The following is a 19,983-nucleotide window of genomic DNA, read 5'->3' on the forward strand; positions in this document are numbered from 1 at the left end:
GAGTTAGTTTGATTGTCCTTGGCGATTGCTCCTTCTTGTTTTAAGTTTTATTTCGTGAGAGTAGCATCCTAGATCCAGCTAACGTGAAAACCTGGATACATTAAACGTAAATGGAAGTTTCTGAAAAATATTTAAAATGGTTGTTATTGTAGACAAACGGAAGGCTATTCTGGCAGTGACCTTACAGCTCTCGCTCGAGATGCAGCACTTGGACCAATCAGAGGTAAGCTTAAGTGGAGGCTCGTAACGGTAATGTGTGTTACCTTGCGTTGCGTGACTTAGAATCTGAGTCAATGACAGTGTGAGTGATACGTGTTGGTTGGTTCTTTTTGTTTTTAGACCTTCGTCCATATCAAATACAGTCTGTAGATGCAGCTAAGGTAGGGCAATAATGTAGCTTCCTTCACAACATTTTTTTTTCATGTCGCCTAAAGCGTAATTGGAGAGCTTAAAAACTAGGACGGGAACGCCGAAAAATAATAGGAAAGGAAATGAACTTTTGGAGAACTAATTGGGGACATTGCAAACTGAAATCAACAAATTAACGCAAATCAAATCAAATGTTGGTCTTTGAGGAGAGGGGAAAACCGGATTAGCGAAAATAAAGCGGAGTAGCGGTGGGTGGCGAAAACACAACATATGACGCCGAGTCTAGAAATCGAACCCGGGCCACATTGGTGGGTGGCGAGTGCTCTCACCACTGCGCCATCCCTGCGGTGGATAGACTTCCTGACTCTAACCAAGTTGTAATTCAAAATCCTGCTCGACAAATATCGCGGATGGTCGGTTGTCCACCGTACATTCTGGTGCGATGCTGCGTCGAGAGCTGACGACGACGATGTTACAGAGATCAACTCTAATAAAATGCTGGCAACAACGTGGCAGGATTTTTTCATCAATTTCTAAACCTGTAACAGGTTGCGACTTCGAAACATGAGATACAAATCGTTCGATGGGAGAATTGGGTCGTGTGACACCGTAATAATTCAGAATTTACCGTAAATTTTAAGTTGAAATAACTCTGCTCACCTAAGAATCGTTTGTTTCTTTTAGGTTCGAGAAATTCAGTTCAGTGACTTCAGAAACTCTTTGAAAGTTGTTCGACCGAGTCTTTCTCCACATTCCTTGAGGTTTTTCGAGGACTGGAACAGACAATATGGTAGCAGTGCTTAGGAAATCCGGTCAGCGGGTCTCCAGGAACCCATTGCCCCTGCGCTTACAGAATGTGAGCTAATAAAGCATTCTCTACTCGGATACGGTGCGGGTGTATCCGAGCTTCGCCTTACCCCAACTTAGTTGGTATAAATGATGTCGCCTGATTAAGGTGAATAAACTTGAAAATATGAGCAACTTGATGATGTGAGAGTTTTGTAAGGGTAGAGGTGAGAAAGTTGTGTAATTGAAAATTACTCATTAAAATGTTTAAAAGAAGAGGATAAAAGAGACAAGAAGCAACTCCTAATTTAGATAAAGTGACTCAAGGAGAGAAGCTACTTATTTATTGTGAACAGTGTCCGATATAGGATGTAAAGGTAGTCCGTAAAATGGGATGGGTCTTATCAACTGAGAGTCGTAGCGCACGAGTGTTTTTCAACGAGGGACGACAACTGTCACGCGTCTTCCCTTCGAACTTGTCTTGGCGCAACCATTTTGATTCTACTAAGAGTCTTTACTCTGTTTTAAAAATAGGAGCATTAACCTAGAAACAATACTAACCAAAACGACAACGAGTTTATTGTAAATGTATTATTTTCAATTCTTTAAGGTGATTCCCTGGGTTTGCATTGCGCAACCCTACTGCGCATAAGTTATTGCGTCATTGGCGCGCGCATTTTGCGCACATTGATAAAATGGCGGATGTTCATTGACGCCCAGCTAAATCTGTCAAGGAATGGCTATTTTCTCCTGAACGAGCACGGTGACACCCCCTTTTTAATGGTGTTATGTACTCGTAATAGGTACACGGAAAACATATTTTAAGGAGAAAAAAAGTTGGATAGTAGAAGTTTCAGTATTTATATAAAATGACATGAAACTGCATTTGGAGCCAGACATTGGGTGTGATGTAGCGGTCCAATTTTCTTACATTTTTTTGCAAGATCGATCAATTTGAAATCACTTTACTGAAAGATTTTAGCCCGGACAAACAAGAAGGCTCAAGTTTTCAGTAATATTCAGTTGCTTTTGCTAAAAGTGTAAGAACAATTTTTCCGGTTGATCAAGTTTCGAAAGCTTCTCGCGTAATTTGCTGAAAAATACTTAAAACAACGGGCATGCAGCGCGAAAACAAGCATGGTGACCCCATCTTTTTATTGCATTTTTTCAATGTTCTGTGCGTGAATATCAATTGTGCCAACTTTGACAAATATCTGGATAGTACGTCGTTTTCAAGGGAATTACCTTAAAACACCATTTTCGTCACTGGGACGAGCATGAAATAGAAGCTAATGCGGGGAACAAGCCAGCCTTCAAAACAACAAGCACTGTTAAGGTGCTGGTGAGGCACTTCATTTGGTTAGAAGGAGATTGATTTCGAAAACCCCCCACAGTCAATGGTACAAACACAAAGCTTGTGAGGGAGGGGTATGCAGGGAGGGGACTAAAACAGTCCTACCCCAGTGGTGAGCTTGAGGAAAGACGAGACTGACCCGCAACGTTTCAGGTTAAAACTTACCGACGTTAAACGAAAATGTGACACCGAATCGCCAATTATTACCTGGATACACCTAGTCGTTTTATCTTGAAATTCATACTTGGTCCAGTACGTAAACCACCTCCCCAGAATACTAATCCTGACTTCAAACCACAGCTCAGATACTCTACTTACATCAACTAGTAGTAATCTCGAATTTTTGAAGGGCGTTCGACAGTAGCCTTGGAGGCAAAGGAGAAGGTTACAGGGAAAGTAACAATCTTATAGGAACTAATTAGTACGAGGTGCGCGATCGTCATTTGCGCGTATGACGTATCAAAAAAGCAAACGTACGAAAAAACGAAAATTTGCCAAAGCTCAACCTATGCACAGGATACCCAAGATTAGAGCTGTCGAACGCAATCAGTTAATGAATTATGCACTTTACTGCATTCCTCTGAGGTGTTCAACTCGAATAAACATCGAATAACTATATGATGATTTGTACCGAGGACGTGCGAATTTGGGAAAGATGATCGAAATTCTTATTCACTTGAAATGAAGTCCTTTTTTAGCTGTAATTCGGATGTGATTACAATTTGTGATTTTCGGAGAATAAGACATTGGTTGTCTTCAACGTAGTCAGCAATATGACATAAACGGAGATATTTTGGGTTGCTTCGCTAAGAGGAACAACACTTGGCGGGAAGAGAAAAAGAGAAAATATAATATGGGAATTGCAGGTTGTTCGAAACCAGCTTATAAAATACGAGCATTTATTGACTTGTTATTAGTAAGTGTTCTTTGTTTAAACAAAAATGACCAATGATAAAATGGCTACCAAAGGTGTTTTTATTCTTGGGTCGAAAGCAAGAGAATACTTGGGCTAAATGGATTTACTTTTGACGAAAAGAATCACCAACAAAAGAAGCATTTGTCTGGAGTCGTCGTGACGTCATATGAAGGGGTGGCTCCTCTTATACCCCAGGCAGCCCACGCAGCCACAGTCTATTAAAGCAATAAGGAAGAAAGACTTCACTTTCGAACTGACCAAGGAGGTCCACATTTACTTTTAAAATTGCTTGAGCAGACTTTACAGTCATATCAGTTAAAGTGCGCATTGCTAGATTGCAAAGAGAGCAAAAATATCTTCCGACATCAGCTTGTGGCACGAAATAACCCACCTGGATATCAGATGACACTTAGTCCTTTGACCTCTTGTAAAATAAAATAGCTTGTGGCAACAACTACAACCTTCATTGCTTTCAAGCATTTGCTTTTCCTGTAAGCACCGATTTCGCGTTGCTGTATTCACGGGCGAAAAGCGGAAAAAGGTAAGTCGCAATGGCTGTAAACCAGAAAATGAAACGGTCAAGTTTCACTTAAAGAAGTTAAAATACAGATCGAAGACCATGATAGAAACTTCAGCAGTGACTTTCACAAAAACTTGGGACCGTAGATAATTTGGAAATCAATGTTACTAGAAAAAGCGAGGCTAAGAAGTTAGAAATCACATAGTTGTAGGATGACGATATCCACAAATGTATTCAGGCACAAGGCATGCTATCAATGAAAAGTTTGATTTACGAAAACACATGGCGGACCTCTTCGCACGATGATTTTTCAGCCGTTTGAAGTCTTTTTGGCATAAACTCTCTGTGTCTTGGGCTTTTCAGCGTAAAATTGCAGGTGTTCACTAAACTGAGGCCCTTTGCCAGTTCTGGCTTCTCTTGCGATCTTTTTGTTTCTTCATCGTGCAAAGTAAAATCCCGACTATGTCTGGGTTGCAGGCTGCAAGGTTATATTAGAAGGGACAATGGAAAAAATTTGCCCTTTAGGTCTCATTTTACGACATTATCAAGTTTATACACCTACTGAGTCCTAACTGAATCCCTCAGTTAATAGTCTTAAAAGACTTTGCTTGTAAGACTTTCGTTATTGTACGGTTTGCTGCGCGATCGTCTGGCTTCAGTACTTAACTTAATGCTTCTTTTAATAACAAAAAGAAAGATGAAGGCATGATTACGGAGCTGTACAGTTTCTGCATTCACACAGTGGCCGTTTTCCAAGCGCTATCTTTGTGAAGAAACGTACTAGTATCTCCATTCTTTTTTCCATTTTTAGATATCTTTTAATATATTCATTCATGTGCCATAAAGTACGGCTAAAATAACAGATTGGCAATTGACGTTAACTAACGTATTTTCTTCCATCACGCAAACGTATTTCACCTCTTCAACTTTTATCTACAATCCTAGACAAAACTGTTGGGAAGGTTAGCACTTTTGAAGTCTTCATTGCTTCTCTCCTAGGGGGGAGGGGGCTATGTAAGAGAAAGTGAAACTATTTCTTTTGAGCTTTAAGAGAAGCAGGTTGAAATACAGCTCTGGTGTGGTCATTTACATAACCTTCCCAACTACTTTTGTCTATGATTGTAGATTAACTCGAAGATTTCTTTCACGTACTCTTACGTACGTTTTCACGTAAATTGTGCAGCTGTTGTCTTTCATTTGTACGTTTCATCCTTTTTCCTCTTTTTCAATCGTTCGTTAATTAGCAAGAATAAACTTTTCTTGTATGTCCACATCAGTGCCGAATTCAACTGACCCGCGGCCTTTACGTTAACGCCTATTTCCTCCGTATTTTTTTTTTTTTCATAATTTATTTACATACTAAATGATATAATCATTAAGCCTTGGAGAAAAAGAAGAAAGCCATGATTAGGATATACCTGATCTCAATTTGCTATTGCTATAATATGTTGCTCTGCCTTAACGTTCCATAGCGCAACCCAAAGTAATTGTAGGCAACACTGTATTGTGTTGTATTGTTTTTATGTCATGAATTGTCTTTTCTATCAACGCAGAATAAAGTCATCAGAGATCGAATTGAGATCCAAGTCTGTTCTCGTCTCTCTTTAATGTTCTATATTTTAATGGCGTAGTGGAAATTTTCCCTCCCTTTCCAGGACTGCCCATATTGGCTCGTATTTTTGACATATTATTTTATAACTCAACATTTTCATTACTTCTCGCGTACATTAAGATGAAGATGGCACAGTCCTGGTTCAGATTCTAATTCGACAGCCGGTTTGTTTTCGATGATCTCTTCTCAAAAGTTGACCGCTCCGCTTCGCTTCGTAGACGCGAAACTAGCCGCGTCTTTCAAGTTTCGTTCCTAAACTCGTAATGTTCGTTTGAATTACTACAGTTTCCACACAGCTACAACAATGCTGTGAATATCACGGGCACTGTATTGTATTAATGTTTTTACTTTTTTACAGCCAACTTGGGTTTCTCGAGAAGACGGAATCTCTTTGAAAGTTGGAGATGACTTTCTTATTCAGTTGTAAAAGCCTGTGTAGAGTCTTCTTGGTGAGTTTATAACTGAGATCGCTTTTCATAAATTCGGGAATTATTCTACACATGAACTGCAGGTGAAAACTCATCAAAGGTATCATTGAAAGGGGTCTTGTCATCGTTTTCCATTAGTTAAGTCCAAAATTGTTGTTATCTTATCGATTGGTGCTCTGTCATATATAAGGTGATCCTTGTTAACGTCATTGGTATTTAAATTGCTACTTTGATCAAATTTTTATCCCTCGAATTTTTAAGTTTATTGCATAGAATTTAAGGAAAGATTAAATTAAGTTTGAAAATTGTGTAAAATATGCAAATAAGAGGACTGATGACGTCATTCACTCAACAAGTATATAAATGTCGGTTAATTTGCAGAAGAAAGCAAGGTTAATAGTTCTACAAGCAACACACCTACGGCTATAAAGAATTGGTTCCCATGGCAACTCACTCTCTTCCAGTCCCCTCTAACCTGATTACAATATTTTTGGTGATCTTAAAGTAGAAAAACATTTAACGAGGCCGTAAACTCGACCTAACATATTCAAATGTTTGCAGGCTCACGCGGCTGAGGCACCGTTGGCAATAGAACGCCAAGGGGTGCCAGCAAAGCCTTTAGCATCAGGGAGGTCTGGAACCCAGTATGTTGCCATGGAAACTGGTATGCCCATATTGTGGAGCACATCTACGAGAATCTTACTGCAACGAATCAAGTATTTCTGATACAAATTGGCCAAGATATCTTGTTTTAATCAGATGTGATCAAAATTTGGTTGAGTTTATGACGTCATCACTTGGCTAATTTGCATAGTTTAAAAACTTGAATTTCTCAGGAACAAAAAGCATTCTTCTACTCGTACAGACTACTTGTTTATGTCGTAAAATGACTTAGATAGGAAAGATGAAAATGTCGTCATAGTAGTCACATGCAGAGGTTACCATGCTCTTTACGAGTTGAAGTCAAGAGATAAAATAACGTGTTTAACTTAGTTAAATTCCCTGTTTTAAATCATTTAGCGTTGATAACGAGCAAGATATTAGCCATCAAAAATTTATAAATTCATGGGTGGCAAAAGCGCTATTGATCCAAAACATTCTTTGTAAAATTTCGAATTTTTAAAGCATCATTGCTCGCTGACTTCTAATCGATCGAGTGGTTATTTTCCATGGGAGGAAGACATAATCTTTCAAACACTGGGCTATTCAGTAAAGTGCTTCCTCCCTCACACGCAATGACATCTCTGATAATTTCTCCCATGTAGATTCTACGTTTGTTTGTCGTAAAGACCTCCAGTCAAGACCAATCATCTTTGTTCCAAACGGTCCATGAACATCCTAAACCAATCAGCGCTGAGATAAGGGGTAACCTCCCCTCCTGGCTGAACGGGACAATGATCCGGAATGGGCCTGGTAAATTTGAGTGCGATAACACCTCTTTCAATCACTGGTTTGATGGCCAATCGCTTCTGCACCGCTTCCACATACAGGATGGACTCGTGAATTACAGTAACGCGTTTGTGCGAAGCAAATCTTACGCAGATTCCTTAAACCATGGATTAGCAAACCACTTAGAGTTCGGTACATTTTTGCCACCAGATCCTTGTTACAGCATCTTTGCTCGCTTCTACGCGCGATATTTCGGAAAAGAAGTTCCTATGGATAATACCAATATCAACATCATTAATATGAAGGGAAAAATGTTTGCAACGAGTGAAACTCAAATTACATTTGAAATCAATCCCGAGACGCTCCAGACTTTGAACACTGTGGACATTACAAAACAGTTCCCAGGTAATAAGCCAAACACATATTGATTATTCATTTCAATCGATTGAAATTTCCTTTGAGTCGTAAAATTCTTCTTCAGATTGGGACAGACGGTAGGGCTGTCTGAGTCGGGAGGGCCTTTTTGCATTCCACACGGGTCCCGGGGTTGCGTAGAGTATGTTGCCGGGTTCTCTCTCTACTTTGCTCTGGAAATCTTTTCCCTTGTCTTCCTGTTTACCCTCAAACACAGCGTTCTTTACGTTGATCTGCAGTCTCCCCCACAAGAATAGCCTGCGTGGCCGGCGTTCGAAGGGGAAGGAAGAGGGAGAACCGGCGGGAGAATGAGGAGGCCTTCCACGCAGGCTACCACAAGAAGTACAGATGTGTTCGGCCATTAGAGACATTGAATATTGAATATCGACAGTTCATAGAGCCGTTGCTCAAAGCCTTCTGATCCAGCAGCCATACATGTTTGCTATTCCAATAAGTGCCCTTTCAGTTTGTAAATTCAACTCGTTCACGCGTCAATCACCAGAACTTTTGCATGATACCAACTCTAATGCCCTGAAGACAACAGACAGCGCTTATTCAGTTCGTGTTATAGTTTGCTCCTGAAGGTACAGGAGCGGAGATAACGTAAAACAAAAGAAACAAAAGACAGAAAACAAAGCAACTCCAAATAAAGACTAATCCCAAGTGACCAAAAGTACAATGCTTTCCTTTACTTACTGACGGTGGCCCGATAGAACCTTGTTAACCTTGTTCCTTACATTAGCTGCGAAGTTTTTCCTTGCTTCTACTGCCATTTTTAATTTCCAACAAGCGAACATGGATCTTTTTTGGTCACAGGGACCTTATTTGTGCATTGAAACGTAGTATGATGGCTCATAATCAAGGATGCTGAAGCCGATCAGAATTGTACAGATCCAGTGCTGTCGTTTGCATCGAGCTATTTTGTATTTATTTTCCAACAGGTGGTGTCACCATTAACTCTGCACTGGCACATCCTCACTACACCTCTGACGGGTCTGTGATCAACCTCGCACTATCTTATGGACTACCCTCCAAATACAGAATCATTCACGTTCCATCCTCCACGGGAAAGCCAAGCGGAAACCCTTTTGAGGGAGGGAAAGTCATCTCAACCATTACTCCCTCTGGAGGACTTGGGTATGTTCATAGCTTCGCCTTAACAGAAAACTTCATTATCATTGCCGAGGGCCCACTCAAGATTGATGTATGGCGAGTTCTTAGTCACAGAATCTTTGGCACAAGCCCGGCAGACTGGCTGTACTGGGACGCGAATCAACGAACACATTTCCACGTCATTGGTCGGCAAAATGGCGACCGAGTTGGTCTCTTCACCGCCGACCCTTTCCTTGTGTTTCACCACATAAACGCTTTTGAGAAAGATGGCAAGATTTATATTGATGCATCATGTTACCACAACGACTCAATTATTAGCCGAATGTCCTTGCCCATTTTACGTAGCCCAGTACGACCAAGTCCGAAGACGTTTGAAATCCCAGAGGTTCGCCGTTATGAGCTCCCAATAAGTGAACTGAATGGTTTGGAAGAAGAAAAACCTCTTGAAAGGAAGGCGAATGGTCTGGACTACACTCTACTGTTTTCAGGAATGGATTTACCGAGGATTAACTATGAGGAACACAATGGCAAAGAGTACAGGTATTGTTTGAAAGTATTCCACTGAAACGTGAATTCCTCAGTTCATACTTCGTCTTCTAGTTTTAAACCCCCATGTTTATCATTATGTATAATTCATGTCTTTGACAGATTTGTGTACGGGATGGGGAACTCCGAAGCTCCTTCACTTAATCAACTATGTAAGTTGAACGTGGAGACCAAAGAGTATATCCTGTGGAAAGAGCCTGGTGGGTTTGTTTCTGAGCCATTGTTTGTGAAGAATCCTGATGGTAAAACTGAAGACGATGGGGTCGTGTTGTCAAGCGTAATCAACGTCATTGACCAGACCACCTCTCTGCTGATACTGGACGCGAAAGACTTCAGGGAGCTGGGGCGAGCTGTGATAAAAGGCATAACTCCAGCAAATTTCCATGGAACTTTTCACGAGATATAAACTAGCACATGACAATGATGTTATCTTTTGTTTTTTTGTTTGAATAAAATTCGAAGTGAATGTTTTCTACCTGTCTACGCTGGCACAGTAGCTTTCCATTCGCTCAGAAGTTTGAGTTAAATATTTCGATTGCTTCATTTGATGAATGAGACAGAAGTTTCGTTTTGACCGCTCGAAACCAATCACATCGTCGAGTGTTGCCCCAAAATATACGGCAATTGTGCCCGGGGAGGAATGAGCCAATGGGATAGGATTTCCGGTTGTTCCGGAACTTTAGGATCACTTCTGGAGATAAACCCAAATTTCTGAATTTCTTCCCGGAATATTTCCGTTCCATTTCTTACCTGGCTTTTTTTTAATTTTTGGTCGAGTGGAAAGTCGACCCCCAATTTTATCGGTCAGTGTCGAGAATAACGAACCGTGGGCGGTTCAGATTAAGGTATAGTTTTCCGGCTCTCTTTTCACAGACTGAGAAAGTTGAAACAATTATGGAGCCCACAAGTACTTGCGATCGCAACCTCGTTCCCAGGGCTTGTTGCGATCGGATCCGACCAGAAAACGTAATAGACCAATTTCGATATATTAAAATTCAGTCATAAACAAAAGGCATCATCTCGAGGCTCTGGGGAATAAACTCATACAAAGCCTTACATTTATTCCCCAGAGTCTCGAGTTGATGCCTTTTGTTTAGGACTGAATTTTGATATATCGAAATTGGTCTATTCTCGCAGCTGGTTTTAGAATCGAAGCCTTCTCTTGCAAGAAGCAAACTATCAATTTTCGTTAGCTTTCATTTGTATACATAGAATGCACGTAGCCAAGATATTTTCCCCAGTACAAATGAATATTGTTTGGTACTTTCCATGGACTTTCGCGGATGGCCGTGAAACTGGTTTGGAAGATTCAAGCTTAAGTAATGGAAGAGTTAATTGACCCTGTTCGCTTCGAGTTTGCACAAACTGTCAAGCGAAGATGTTCTTGTCTGTTGCATGATGACCTTCAAGAGAACCTCCACTGAAACAGGAAATCATTCAAAATAAATGAATTTCAAAAACGCTTGCTTTGGTTTTCAAATTTCCGGGCGTCGCCATCTTGAATAATTGAGACGTGTCACAGTTACCCTATTGGCCATTTTGAGGTTGCGCGGGAGAAAGGGTTATTTGGTTGAATTGCATTGTGGGGCTATTTTTGAGGACGCTTGCGCGGAGCAAGAACTCAAGTTGCAAGAAAGCAATATACCAAGAGCTGAGCTTTCTAAAGCAACAGAATATTGTACAATGGCAATTAAAACTATGGCTCGCTTGCCAAGGTGCTTAATTGTCCGAAAAACGAAAAGATTTGATCAAAAGGTCAGTAAGATCGTGGTACATTCGACGTTTACTTTCTAACATCTTAAGATATAAATATTTAACCCGAAGTTAATTGTTACCATACAAGACTCTACGAAAGTCTTTTTGCTTTGCAGAGTAAACACCCGGAGTAAACAACTAATAAGGGAAACCGTGACACGTCGCAATTAGTGAAGATGGCGGCGCTCGGGAAACTAAGTGATTCTAAAATTCATTATTTTTGATACAAACACTTTTTTGAAGAAAATTGTCGAACAAATTTGATTGCAAACATTGTTGTGTTCCGTTTAAACAAAATCATTAGTCGGACTGGAGGTTCCCTTTCAGTTCAATTCGGCTAACTCAATGTTGTACCCAATTCGAGTCTTTTGGGAATAAAACGTTTTGTTCCAAGTATTTCCATATCATTTAAATGTGAATGGTTCATTGTCATGCAAATTCAACACACAAAGAATCTTAACCCCGAGAGATGTGAATTGGGTACAACATTGAGTTAGCCGAATTGGTCTATTATGAGCAATATTTTCATATTATCTCAACATTTTGCCACCTAAATTTAGTTACCGGATATCGATATTCGGTTACACGTGTTGGTTGACTGAAGTGGAAATAATATAAACTAGTTTACCTAAATGATAGAAATGGCGAGGGGAAGGCAGATGTTCAATTATGCTTGCGGTAATTTAACGACTGTTCGTGCGTGGAAATGAAGGGAGATTTTGATAGGTCTTGAGAAGGGACAGTACCAAACGTGGACTTCCACTGGACCTCCTTCTGGACCCCACTTGAGAGAAGAAAGCAAAAAAAAAACAATAGATGGTTTTCACAGTGACGTCATCAAATTCTAAAAACCAAAATGGCAAGGTCTCCTGAATTTTTATCTGAAGGAAGTTGAGGATGACCTAGAAATATAACCTGTTTTCAATTTTCCAGTTCCGTGACGTCTTTCGTTTCGAAAATACGGCGATTGTCACCCTGCGTGACACCATGATACAAAGCTATTTGGTTGAAAAAAACAAACAAAAAAAAACAAAAAAAAAACAAAACAGTCTATCCCAATGAATTTCAGCAGCTTGAGCGTTTCAAGCACTTAATTATGAGCTTCAAGTACATTAGGTGTTTCAAGTACATAAGTACATTAGTACATTAGTACATTAGTACATTAGTACATTAGTACATTAGTACATTAGTACATTAGTACATTAGGAAATGTGTTCATACACATGTATTTTATCTCATGAGCGAAAAGTCAGCGCTTTCATCGCAAAGTGAACTCCAGATGTTTTCGTTGATTAATGGCTGCAAATATTGGTGGATCACATGGCATTTCCATACAAAACTCTATAAAGTTGCGTGAAACGCTTCGACAAATAACTCAGAAACGAAGAACCGCACAGACCACAGAATTGGAGAGGTGATAAAGAGATTTGTTTCCTACAACAATACAAGTTCTTGGCCTTTTTCATTGAACGATGCCAAATTTATTTTTTGTTGCGTGACAGTGAAACTATATAGTTTGAGGATACGAAAAGCAAAATGAAAAACAGATCACTTCTGCAAGATTAATTCCCCCATTCACGCATAACCACAATTCCTTTTGTTTCAAAGAAAAGTGTGTTGTTCTTCCGATTAGAGAGCTTGCCTCGTTCGTTCGCTTCAGGCTTACTCACTGCGGCAGCAAAAAACAAGGACCCTTTTGTTGAGATATTACACCAAGCCGGTCAATGGAACAGACCACATTACAGGGAATTCTATGCCCCATTGCTTGCGGATAGTCCGTGTGTGTTCTTTAACGTCCCCCAGAACATAAAAAGAGTTGTGAGTTGGGGTGGATGGTTTAGTTATCCGAGAAAACTTTAAAATTCTCATCATTTGGAGACGTGATGTTTCGACAAGGCTGTCGAAATGTCAGTCAATGTCACTAACACAGTCGTTCTTAGGACCTCGTTAAAATTAAGATCATCAAGTTCTGATAAAACTCTGGGTTGGTTGTCCTGTTAAAGGGGCTAGGTCACGCAATTTTAGGCAATTTCAGCACTGATCGAATGGTCATGATATTTTAGTTAACTAAAATATCAAAATAACTGTTCAAAACTATAGAAGAACTCTAAGAAAACACAGGAAAGCAAAGAAGGGACATGGATGAACAAAACTGGAGAGGATTGAAATTGATTGAACTTGGGTAAATTTGAAAAACGTCGGCCCACCTTTTTTCAAATTTATATCAGTCTATATCAAAATGTCATTTACAAAGCTGGAAAATCATTCACAGTTGTTATGTGGCCGTGATTTTGCAAATGAAAGACTCTTGCTCTGCCAATTTGACGTTTAGAGTTCATAATTAACAAAATTAAACAAAATTACCTAAAATAGCGTGACCTAGCCCCTTTAATGTTCAAGCAAGCCGTATCTACTTTTGCTTTCCAAGGCCGAGATTAGTCTCTGAGTAACGCGAACCGAGGGGAACTGACTTTTACACCAGCTAGCTAAAATAATATAAACTAAGGTCAGACGAAATCTGACAACCGGCGCAGGGGTTGGGATGCAATGCACATTCCGAATAGAGAGTAGGAGCTCACCATGGACCTCACAGTAAGTTTACTGTCAGGAGATAGCTTTTAGATCGGCTCTCGTTATTGGTCCTGAAAACAAAAGGCACCAAAAAATACAACGAAAACAATGGAGCCTAATCCTAAACGCAATGAATTTGCATCCTGTACTCGTCCAATGAAATTAGAGGTTGTTCAGAGTTGCGTTGTTACGTCAGATTTGGAGACTCGATCCGTGGAATACCGTTGCGCAAGACATATATTCAAGCCGTGCATGCTGGGGAATAAATGACAGCATCAAATCAATCCTAGAGGACGCTATATCTCGGAAAATGGACACAATGAAGTCTCAGCACTTCTCCAATACTGTGAAGTTCTCGTCCTTGTATTTTTCCGTTGCTGTTTGCTTCATAGCGTTAATTCACGTCGAAATTGAACTGCAAACTCATCGTCAAATGCTTCACAGCATGACTACTTACAGACAGGGAGATCACGAACTACGAGATGTGTTGACCAGTGAGAAAAACAACATTGCGACCCTTATTCAACGGATGAACAGTCTTGACTCAAGTAAAGGTTCGTAGAGTGTGCGTGAGCGTTATTAATCGTAATCGACAACAGAGCTGGTGCTGCCATTGACTACGCGGCTTGTTACAATTTCGTTTGCCTTCGACGAAGTGTATTCAACAATTTGTCTATACTATATCATTTTAATTTATTTTGAAAGGCAAAATCCTTTTAAAAGGAGACAAGCTACTGTGAGACATGAAACAGGAAGACCACTCCAGAGTATGAAATTTCAGCTTAATCATCCTAGCAATGCGTGCCATTGTTCGTTTCAGCGTTATTGTAACCTTGAATTGACCTTAGAATTACTTTTCCTCTGATAGACTTTTATTTTGATTCACGCGTGCACGTATCCACGATTTTCCTTATGAAGGAACTCTCCTCTTTTGTTCTTTTAATTTCAATGCTAGTAGTAAAGTGAGATCTGTGTAAGAGACAATTGGTCGACGCATTTTATAGCTTGACAAATTCTTCCCTGTAGGACTGGCTCACATTCGTCAAGCACGAGACTTGGAAAATTTAAAGAAAAAGTTAAATGGTAGCACACCAATAAGGTCTGACGACATAAGAGGACTTCTTCTCGCTTTGGGAAGGCTGTCGTGCCCTGCAAAATGCCCTCAAGGGGAAAGAGGAAAACGAGGAAAGCCTGGTCCACCAGGCAAACACGGACCTCCAGGCCCCCAAGGGCCGAAAGGGGACCGCGGTGTCCCGGGCAATCCTGGACCTCCAGGACCCAAAGGAGATGTAGGCCCTCAAGGACCAAGGGGCGATTCCAGTGAAATTATCTTAGCCCCCTCTATTGTATCCCCTCCGGTTTCCAAGGCGGTGAACCAAACTGATACAGCCTTATTTCAGTGCCTGGTTAATGGTATCCCCAAACCACAAGTCACGTGGCAGAAAGACAATTCCAGTCTACTTGCGGACAAACGAATAGTGCAGACAGGTGGGGAACTGGTGATCACAAATGCAACGAAAAAAGATGAAGGAATTTACACGTGTATTGCCGAAAACATTTTTGGAATAAAGGCATCATCGGGTACACTAACTGTTCAAGGTACACTGTCTCTTAATACTTTCTGTCGGAAAAGACATTTATTTTAGTGTCTAGTCTAATTGGGGACACTGTAAACTGAACTCAACAATTAACGCAATTACAAACTAAATTTATATAGTTAAGCACCCCAAAGTAACTTTCGGGTTGACATAAAATTTGATCAAAATACGAAAATCTTGAGTTGTCCATGATTTGAGGAGAAGGAATGGCGCAGTGGTGACGGAACTCGCCCGAGTCCGACCAATGTGGCCGGTGCTCAATTCCCACACTTGGCGTCACATGTAAGTGGAGTTTGTTGAGTGGTTCTCTACTCTGCTCCGAGAGGTTTTTCTCCCCAGGGGTATTCCGGTTTTCCCCTGGCTCTTCTCAAAAAGACAACCTACCATTTGATTTCTGTGCAGTGTCCCCAATAGAGCGTTTTCACTCACGTGACAGGGACCGCGGAGAAGGAGAAGCTGGTAGGGCTATAGACCTACCATTTTTTTTGCTCGGGTTGATTTTTCAGTGCTCGAGATGACATGAATAGTGTATGAATTTTACCTCTTGAAAGTAACAAAACGCGTCTTTCCTTTTATATGCGCTCACGAAAGGTTGTTCAGGAAAGCCGATCTTTTAACAGTCAAACTGACTGTTAAGTTTAACGACTCAAATCCTCTCCGTTCTTGAGATACAGAGGGAATTGTGACAGCCGAAAATGGCCCGTAAAGTTTCGGGACTTTCGAGAAACAGGCCCTAGGTCTATTCGTAGCCCTGCGCTAAATATATTCGACACTTTATTATTATAAAAAAATATCATTATTTCCTTTGCTTTGCCCGAGGGCTTTCGAAGTTACTCTCGGTTTTCCAAGCTGTTATCGATAAATTCTGATTTCCTTCTATAAATGACTATTGTTTTCCCTTTCTTGGTTATTTCAGTTGGTGCTATGATCACACAAAAACCCTCTAACGTGATAGTTGAAGAGGGACAAACTGTGAGCCTTCTGTGCAAAGCCGCCGGTCAGCCGACACCTACGGTCTCGTGGGAGAAAGCGGCAAAGGATCAATTTATGGAATCCAGGATATCAGCAATCGGTGAAACATTGATCATACAGAGCGTGACAAAAGCTGACAGTGGAACGTACGTTTGCTCTGCAGAGAATATCGCAGGAGTGGATCATGCAGTCGCACAAGTGAAAGTGTTGAAAAGTCTTAAATTTGATCTTAAGCCTCCAACGAAAGTTTCTGCGACAAAATACAGTAATTTGATTTTAAGCTGCTCCGCTCTGGGTTCACACCAGATAACATGGAAAAGAGTTGGCAAGAAGCTTCCCCAAAATCATGTACTTCATCCAAATGGAACTTTGTTTCTGAAAAACGTCGGTGTAGTGGATTCTGGTACTTATAAGTGTGAGGCAAAAAACTTCCGACGCTCTATCGAGACTGCTTCGGTGGTTGAAGTACGTTACAATCCGACGTCTTGCAGCCAGATAAAATGGAGCAATACTGAGAGCTCCTCGAGTTATTATGAAATTGATCCTGATGGCGAAGGAGGTGTGACTCCCTTTCGTGTGTATTGTGACATGCATGACAAGGGAGGAGTCGGCGTGACGGTCATAAGTCACGACAGCGAGGGCAGGACTTATGTTGGCAATCTTCCTGGGTGTAGTGGTGTGGGATGTTATGGCAAAGACGTTAAATACAGCGGAGTAAGCACCTCTCAGCTGGCGGCTATCACTCGTGTCGCACAAAACTGTGAACAGTTCATTAAGTATGAATGCAACAACGATGTTCAGTTTATTCAAGCGAGTTACGCTTGGTGGGTGTCACGTGACGGGATGAGAATGAGCTACTGGGGCGGTGCTACCGGCTATGACAGAATGTGCGCATGCGGAGTAACCAATTCTTGCTCCAATGGTGAGAACTGTAATTGTGATTACGGGAAAAGAGAAAGTGGATGGAGACAGGACAGTGGTCTACTGACAGACAAATCTACACTTCCTGTGTCGCAGATTCGATTGGGCGATTTGGATGGCTCGCACGAGGAAGGTTTCTTCACTCTTGGCAAACTTAAATGTTATGATTAACTTTAAGAAGTGTATGTGGCATTGAGGAAGTTAGGACAAACGTTTCGGCTGCAGACTTGCTATACCCCAAGAGGTCCCTAACGTATCTTGTTTTTCCTTATGCAATTAAAATATGGGTGTAATAACTTCGACTACAAGGGGCTATATCACACTTTATTATATGACTAGCTCTTTGAGCGGGCAAGATGAACCAAATCGCGCGTTGTGATTGGCTACCCGAGCTATCTTGCCCGCTCTGGATTTCTCTCTTGGTCCCGCAAGATCAAAGATCATTTTTCGGTGTTTTAAGCCATATCATAAATCCTTTATACGCAAAAAAAGAACTTGGCCCACATCCAGCCACCTTGGCCTCACGCCTGGTCAATTACATTATATATTTTGGTCCGTCTATAAAATGTTTATACAAGTCTTTGGAATAACAGAGAAGCAAAATTGATGTCTTACGCTATTTAATTTCTCCTTTAAAAATAGAAGAACCGTAGCCAGGGTAAAACATATTAAAAAATTATTATAAAAAACGTTCACTGGCTATATACAGTTAAAAACTTTCGAGCTTTCGGCTGTCAGGCTACAGCCTTCAATGGAAAATTGAAGGCTGTAGCCTGACAGCCGAAAGCTCGAAAGTTTTTAACTGTATATAGCCAGTGAACGTTTTTTATAATAATTTTTTAATTAATTTCTCCTGTTGGGCGAATAAAAAATATAGAAATGTGCGGTTTTTTTAAAGGTCTTAAACTTTCCCTGGAACAAATGGAAAGAAAATTGTACTGTTTAGCTCTTCTTGTAAAAAATCACGTCAAGTCATCTTTTAGGATTTTCACACATATCGTATCCAAAAGTAAAGTTCAAAGGAAATAACCTCTGTTTAGCTTTCAACAGAAAACTGTTATCACACCATACACCGGATGCAAGTATGGCGGAGCACTAGGACGAACCGGGCCCAGTTGAATGAAAGCGAGGTTAGTGAGGCTCGGCGTTCCTTGCTGTCTTAAGGACGGTGCCTTCTGTTGCTATTGCGCATACGTTGTGCGCATCTCCAGATACGCGGATTTCCTATGGGTGATGCTTATTAATAAAGGGATATTTTTGCGCGGTTCAAAACTATGCGGAGAAAGCAGAACTTAGCAACTGCGTTTGGTCTCCAAAAAGAAAATTGGGAGTAACCGTGCATTTTTCAGAGATAATTATATTTTAAGAAACAACACAACACTTTTTAAATTTAAAAACATGTTTCGACAGAAACTTCTACCATCTTCAGTTTAAATTACAAAGTACAGAATTGAATATATAGTGTGAACCAAAATGCTAATTAGCTGTAAGGACACATGACAATGTAAAAGATAACAAAGAAAGTTTTAAATTAACATGATAAAGTTGATGATTAAGTGTAGGTTTCTCCCATTGAATATGAACGGATTCTTTTATCTTAAGCTGGAAGGTGGTAGAAGCGTGATCTAGGATGCTAAAACAATCATTAGAGCACAAAGTGCGGCAATGCTCAGAATTCTGTAGATGTTTGAAGACGTGCGAGTTCCTATCACTGAAAGTGTGCTCACGTACGCGCGTGGAAAAATGCCGGGTAGTTTCGCCGACATAGCAGGCACTACAGCCCGCACACAAAAGCTTGTATACCACACCCGCATGGAGCCCACTAGGGACAGGATCCTTCACACTGAACATGTTGCCGATTTTAAATGATGAAAAAACCAACTTAATATCAATATTATTACAATAACGTTTAGCAAAAAGGCGAACCTTTGTCATGTGTCCTTACAGCTAATTAGCATTTTGGTTCACACTATATATTCAACTCTGTACTTTGTAATTAAACTGAAGATGGCAGAAGTTTCTGTCGAAAGATGTTTTAAAATTTAAAAAGTGTTGTGTTGTTTCTTAAAATATCGTTATCCCTGCTACTATCCAGACCTCAGAGATAATTAAGCTTCAATTTTGAAAAGAACGCCATACATTGCTTTGTATTTCAAAGCTTTTTACAAATATTGTTGATTAATTATCTTCGAGAAATGCGTGGCTACCCCCAAGTTTCTTTTTGGATTTCAATAACGCTTGTTAAGATCTGCTTTTCCCGCATATTCAGTAAACCGCGCAAAAATACCTTTGAATTTGTAGGCACCGTCCTTAAATTCCTGTCCTATTTCGTCATACTTTCGAGTTGTTGTGCACCCCCAAACCAGTTATGTAATCAAAAAGGACCGAAATCACTTAGAGGAGAACACGTGTCCTTCTATGAGTTTCTATCTTTGCCTTTGATGAAAAAAAACGTGGATCCACGCAATTCGTGGATCCGCGAAACGAAAGGAAAGAGTTCAGAATCACTCAAGGCACGAAAGTTTGCTCCCTACATTTCAGGCGAGAGGATATCCGAAGAGAAAATACAACGGGCGCACTTATGTGGTGCCCGGAGTATCCCAACACGATTTGGTTGATCTGTTCCTTCCCCAAGAAAAAAAGCTCCTCTTAAACGGCATACACCTTATTCCAAAATGGCCGCTGATTTATGCGGATACAAATTGGCCCTTGTTGCCTC

At 40.5% G+C, this 19,983-nt stretch overlaps 3 protein-coding genes across 4 annotated transcripts in view; all 3 read left to right on the forward strand.

Annotated features, from left to right (window-relative positions):
- Positions 1-1,436, forward strand: part of LOC137979551 (spastin-like) — a 14,753-nt gene extending 13,317 nt beyond the window's left edge. Inside the window, exons 15-17 of one of the 2 annotated variants that reach the window (XM_068826825.1) lie at positions 153-223; positions 340-380; positions 1,054-1,436. In XM_068826825.1, coding sequence (XP_068682926.1) covers positions 153-223; positions 340-380; positions 1,054-1,173 — 232 coding nt within the window. In that variant the 3' untranslated portion in view covers positions 1,174-1,436. The remainder of the gene's footprint in view (positions 1-152; positions 224-339; positions 381-1,053) is intronic. The other variant, XM_068826824.1, reaches the window with a different exon arrangement.
- A 2,397-nt stretch (positions 1,437-3,833) lies between these two features.
- Positions 3,834-9,929, forward strand: LOC137979243 (carotenoid-cleaving dioxygenase, mitochondrial-like). Its single transcript, XM_068826451.1, has 5 exons — positions 3,834-3,966; positions 5,916-6,006; positions 7,251-7,779; positions 8,730-9,441; positions 9,550-9,929. Exons 2-5 carry the CDS (start codon positions 5,962-5,964, stop codon positions 9,851-9,853), a joined length of 1,590 nt encoding a protein of 529 aa, XP_068682552.1. The 5' UTR covers positions 3,834-3,966; positions 5,916-5,961; the 3' UTR covers positions 9,854-9,929.
- A 3,835-nt stretch (positions 9,930-13,764) lies between these two features.
- On the forward strand, positions 13,765-17,915 carry LOC137978780 (uncharacterized). The gene is made up of 3 exons (XM_068825841.1): positions 13,765-14,327; positions 14,800-15,372; positions 16,288-17,915. The coding sequence occupies exons 1-3, from the start codon at positions 14,084-14,086 to the stop codon at positions 17,433-17,435; spliced, it is 1,965 nt and encodes a 654-aa protein (XP_068681942.1). The 5' UTR covers positions 13,765-14,083; the 3' UTR covers positions 17,436-17,915.
- The last annotated feature ends 2,068 nt before the right edge of the window (positions 17,916-19,983 follow it).

This window comes from Montipora foliosa, chromosome 12, assembly GCF_036669935.1.
Source record: "Montipora foliosa isolate CH-2021 chromosome 12, ASM3666993v2, whole genome shotgun sequence".
Taxonomy (NCBI): domain Eukaryota; kingdom Metazoa; phylum Cnidaria; class Anthozoa; order Scleractinia; family Acroporidae; genus Montipora; species Montipora foliosa.

Bases quoted from the DNA above. Each gene is read 5' to 3' on its own strand.
- LOC137979243 (XM_068826451.1), top strand. From the start codon at position 5,962: ATGACTTTCTTATTCAGTTGTAAAAGCCTGTGTAGAGTCTTCTTG. The intron at 6,007-7,250 runs GTGAGTTTATAA...TCTCCCATGTAG, and splicing joins GCCTGTGTAGAGTCTTCTTG to ATTCTACGTTTGTTTGTCGT. The intron at 7,780-8,729 runs GTAATAAGCCAA...ATTTTCCAACAG, and splicing joins CATTACAAAACAGTTCCCAG to GTGGTGTCACCATTAACTCT.
- LOC137978780 (XM_068825841.1), top strand. From the start codon at position 14,084: ATGGACACAATGAAGTCTCAGCACTTCTCCAATACTGTGAAGTTCTCG. The intron at 14,328-14,799 runs GTTCGTAGAGTG...TCTTCCCTGTAG, and splicing joins CAGTCTTGACTCAAGTAAAG to GACTGGCTCACATTCGTCAA. The intron at 15,373-16,287 runs GTACACTGTCTC...TGGTTATTTCAG, and splicing joins GGGTACACTAACTGTTCAAG to TTGGTGCTATGATCACACAA.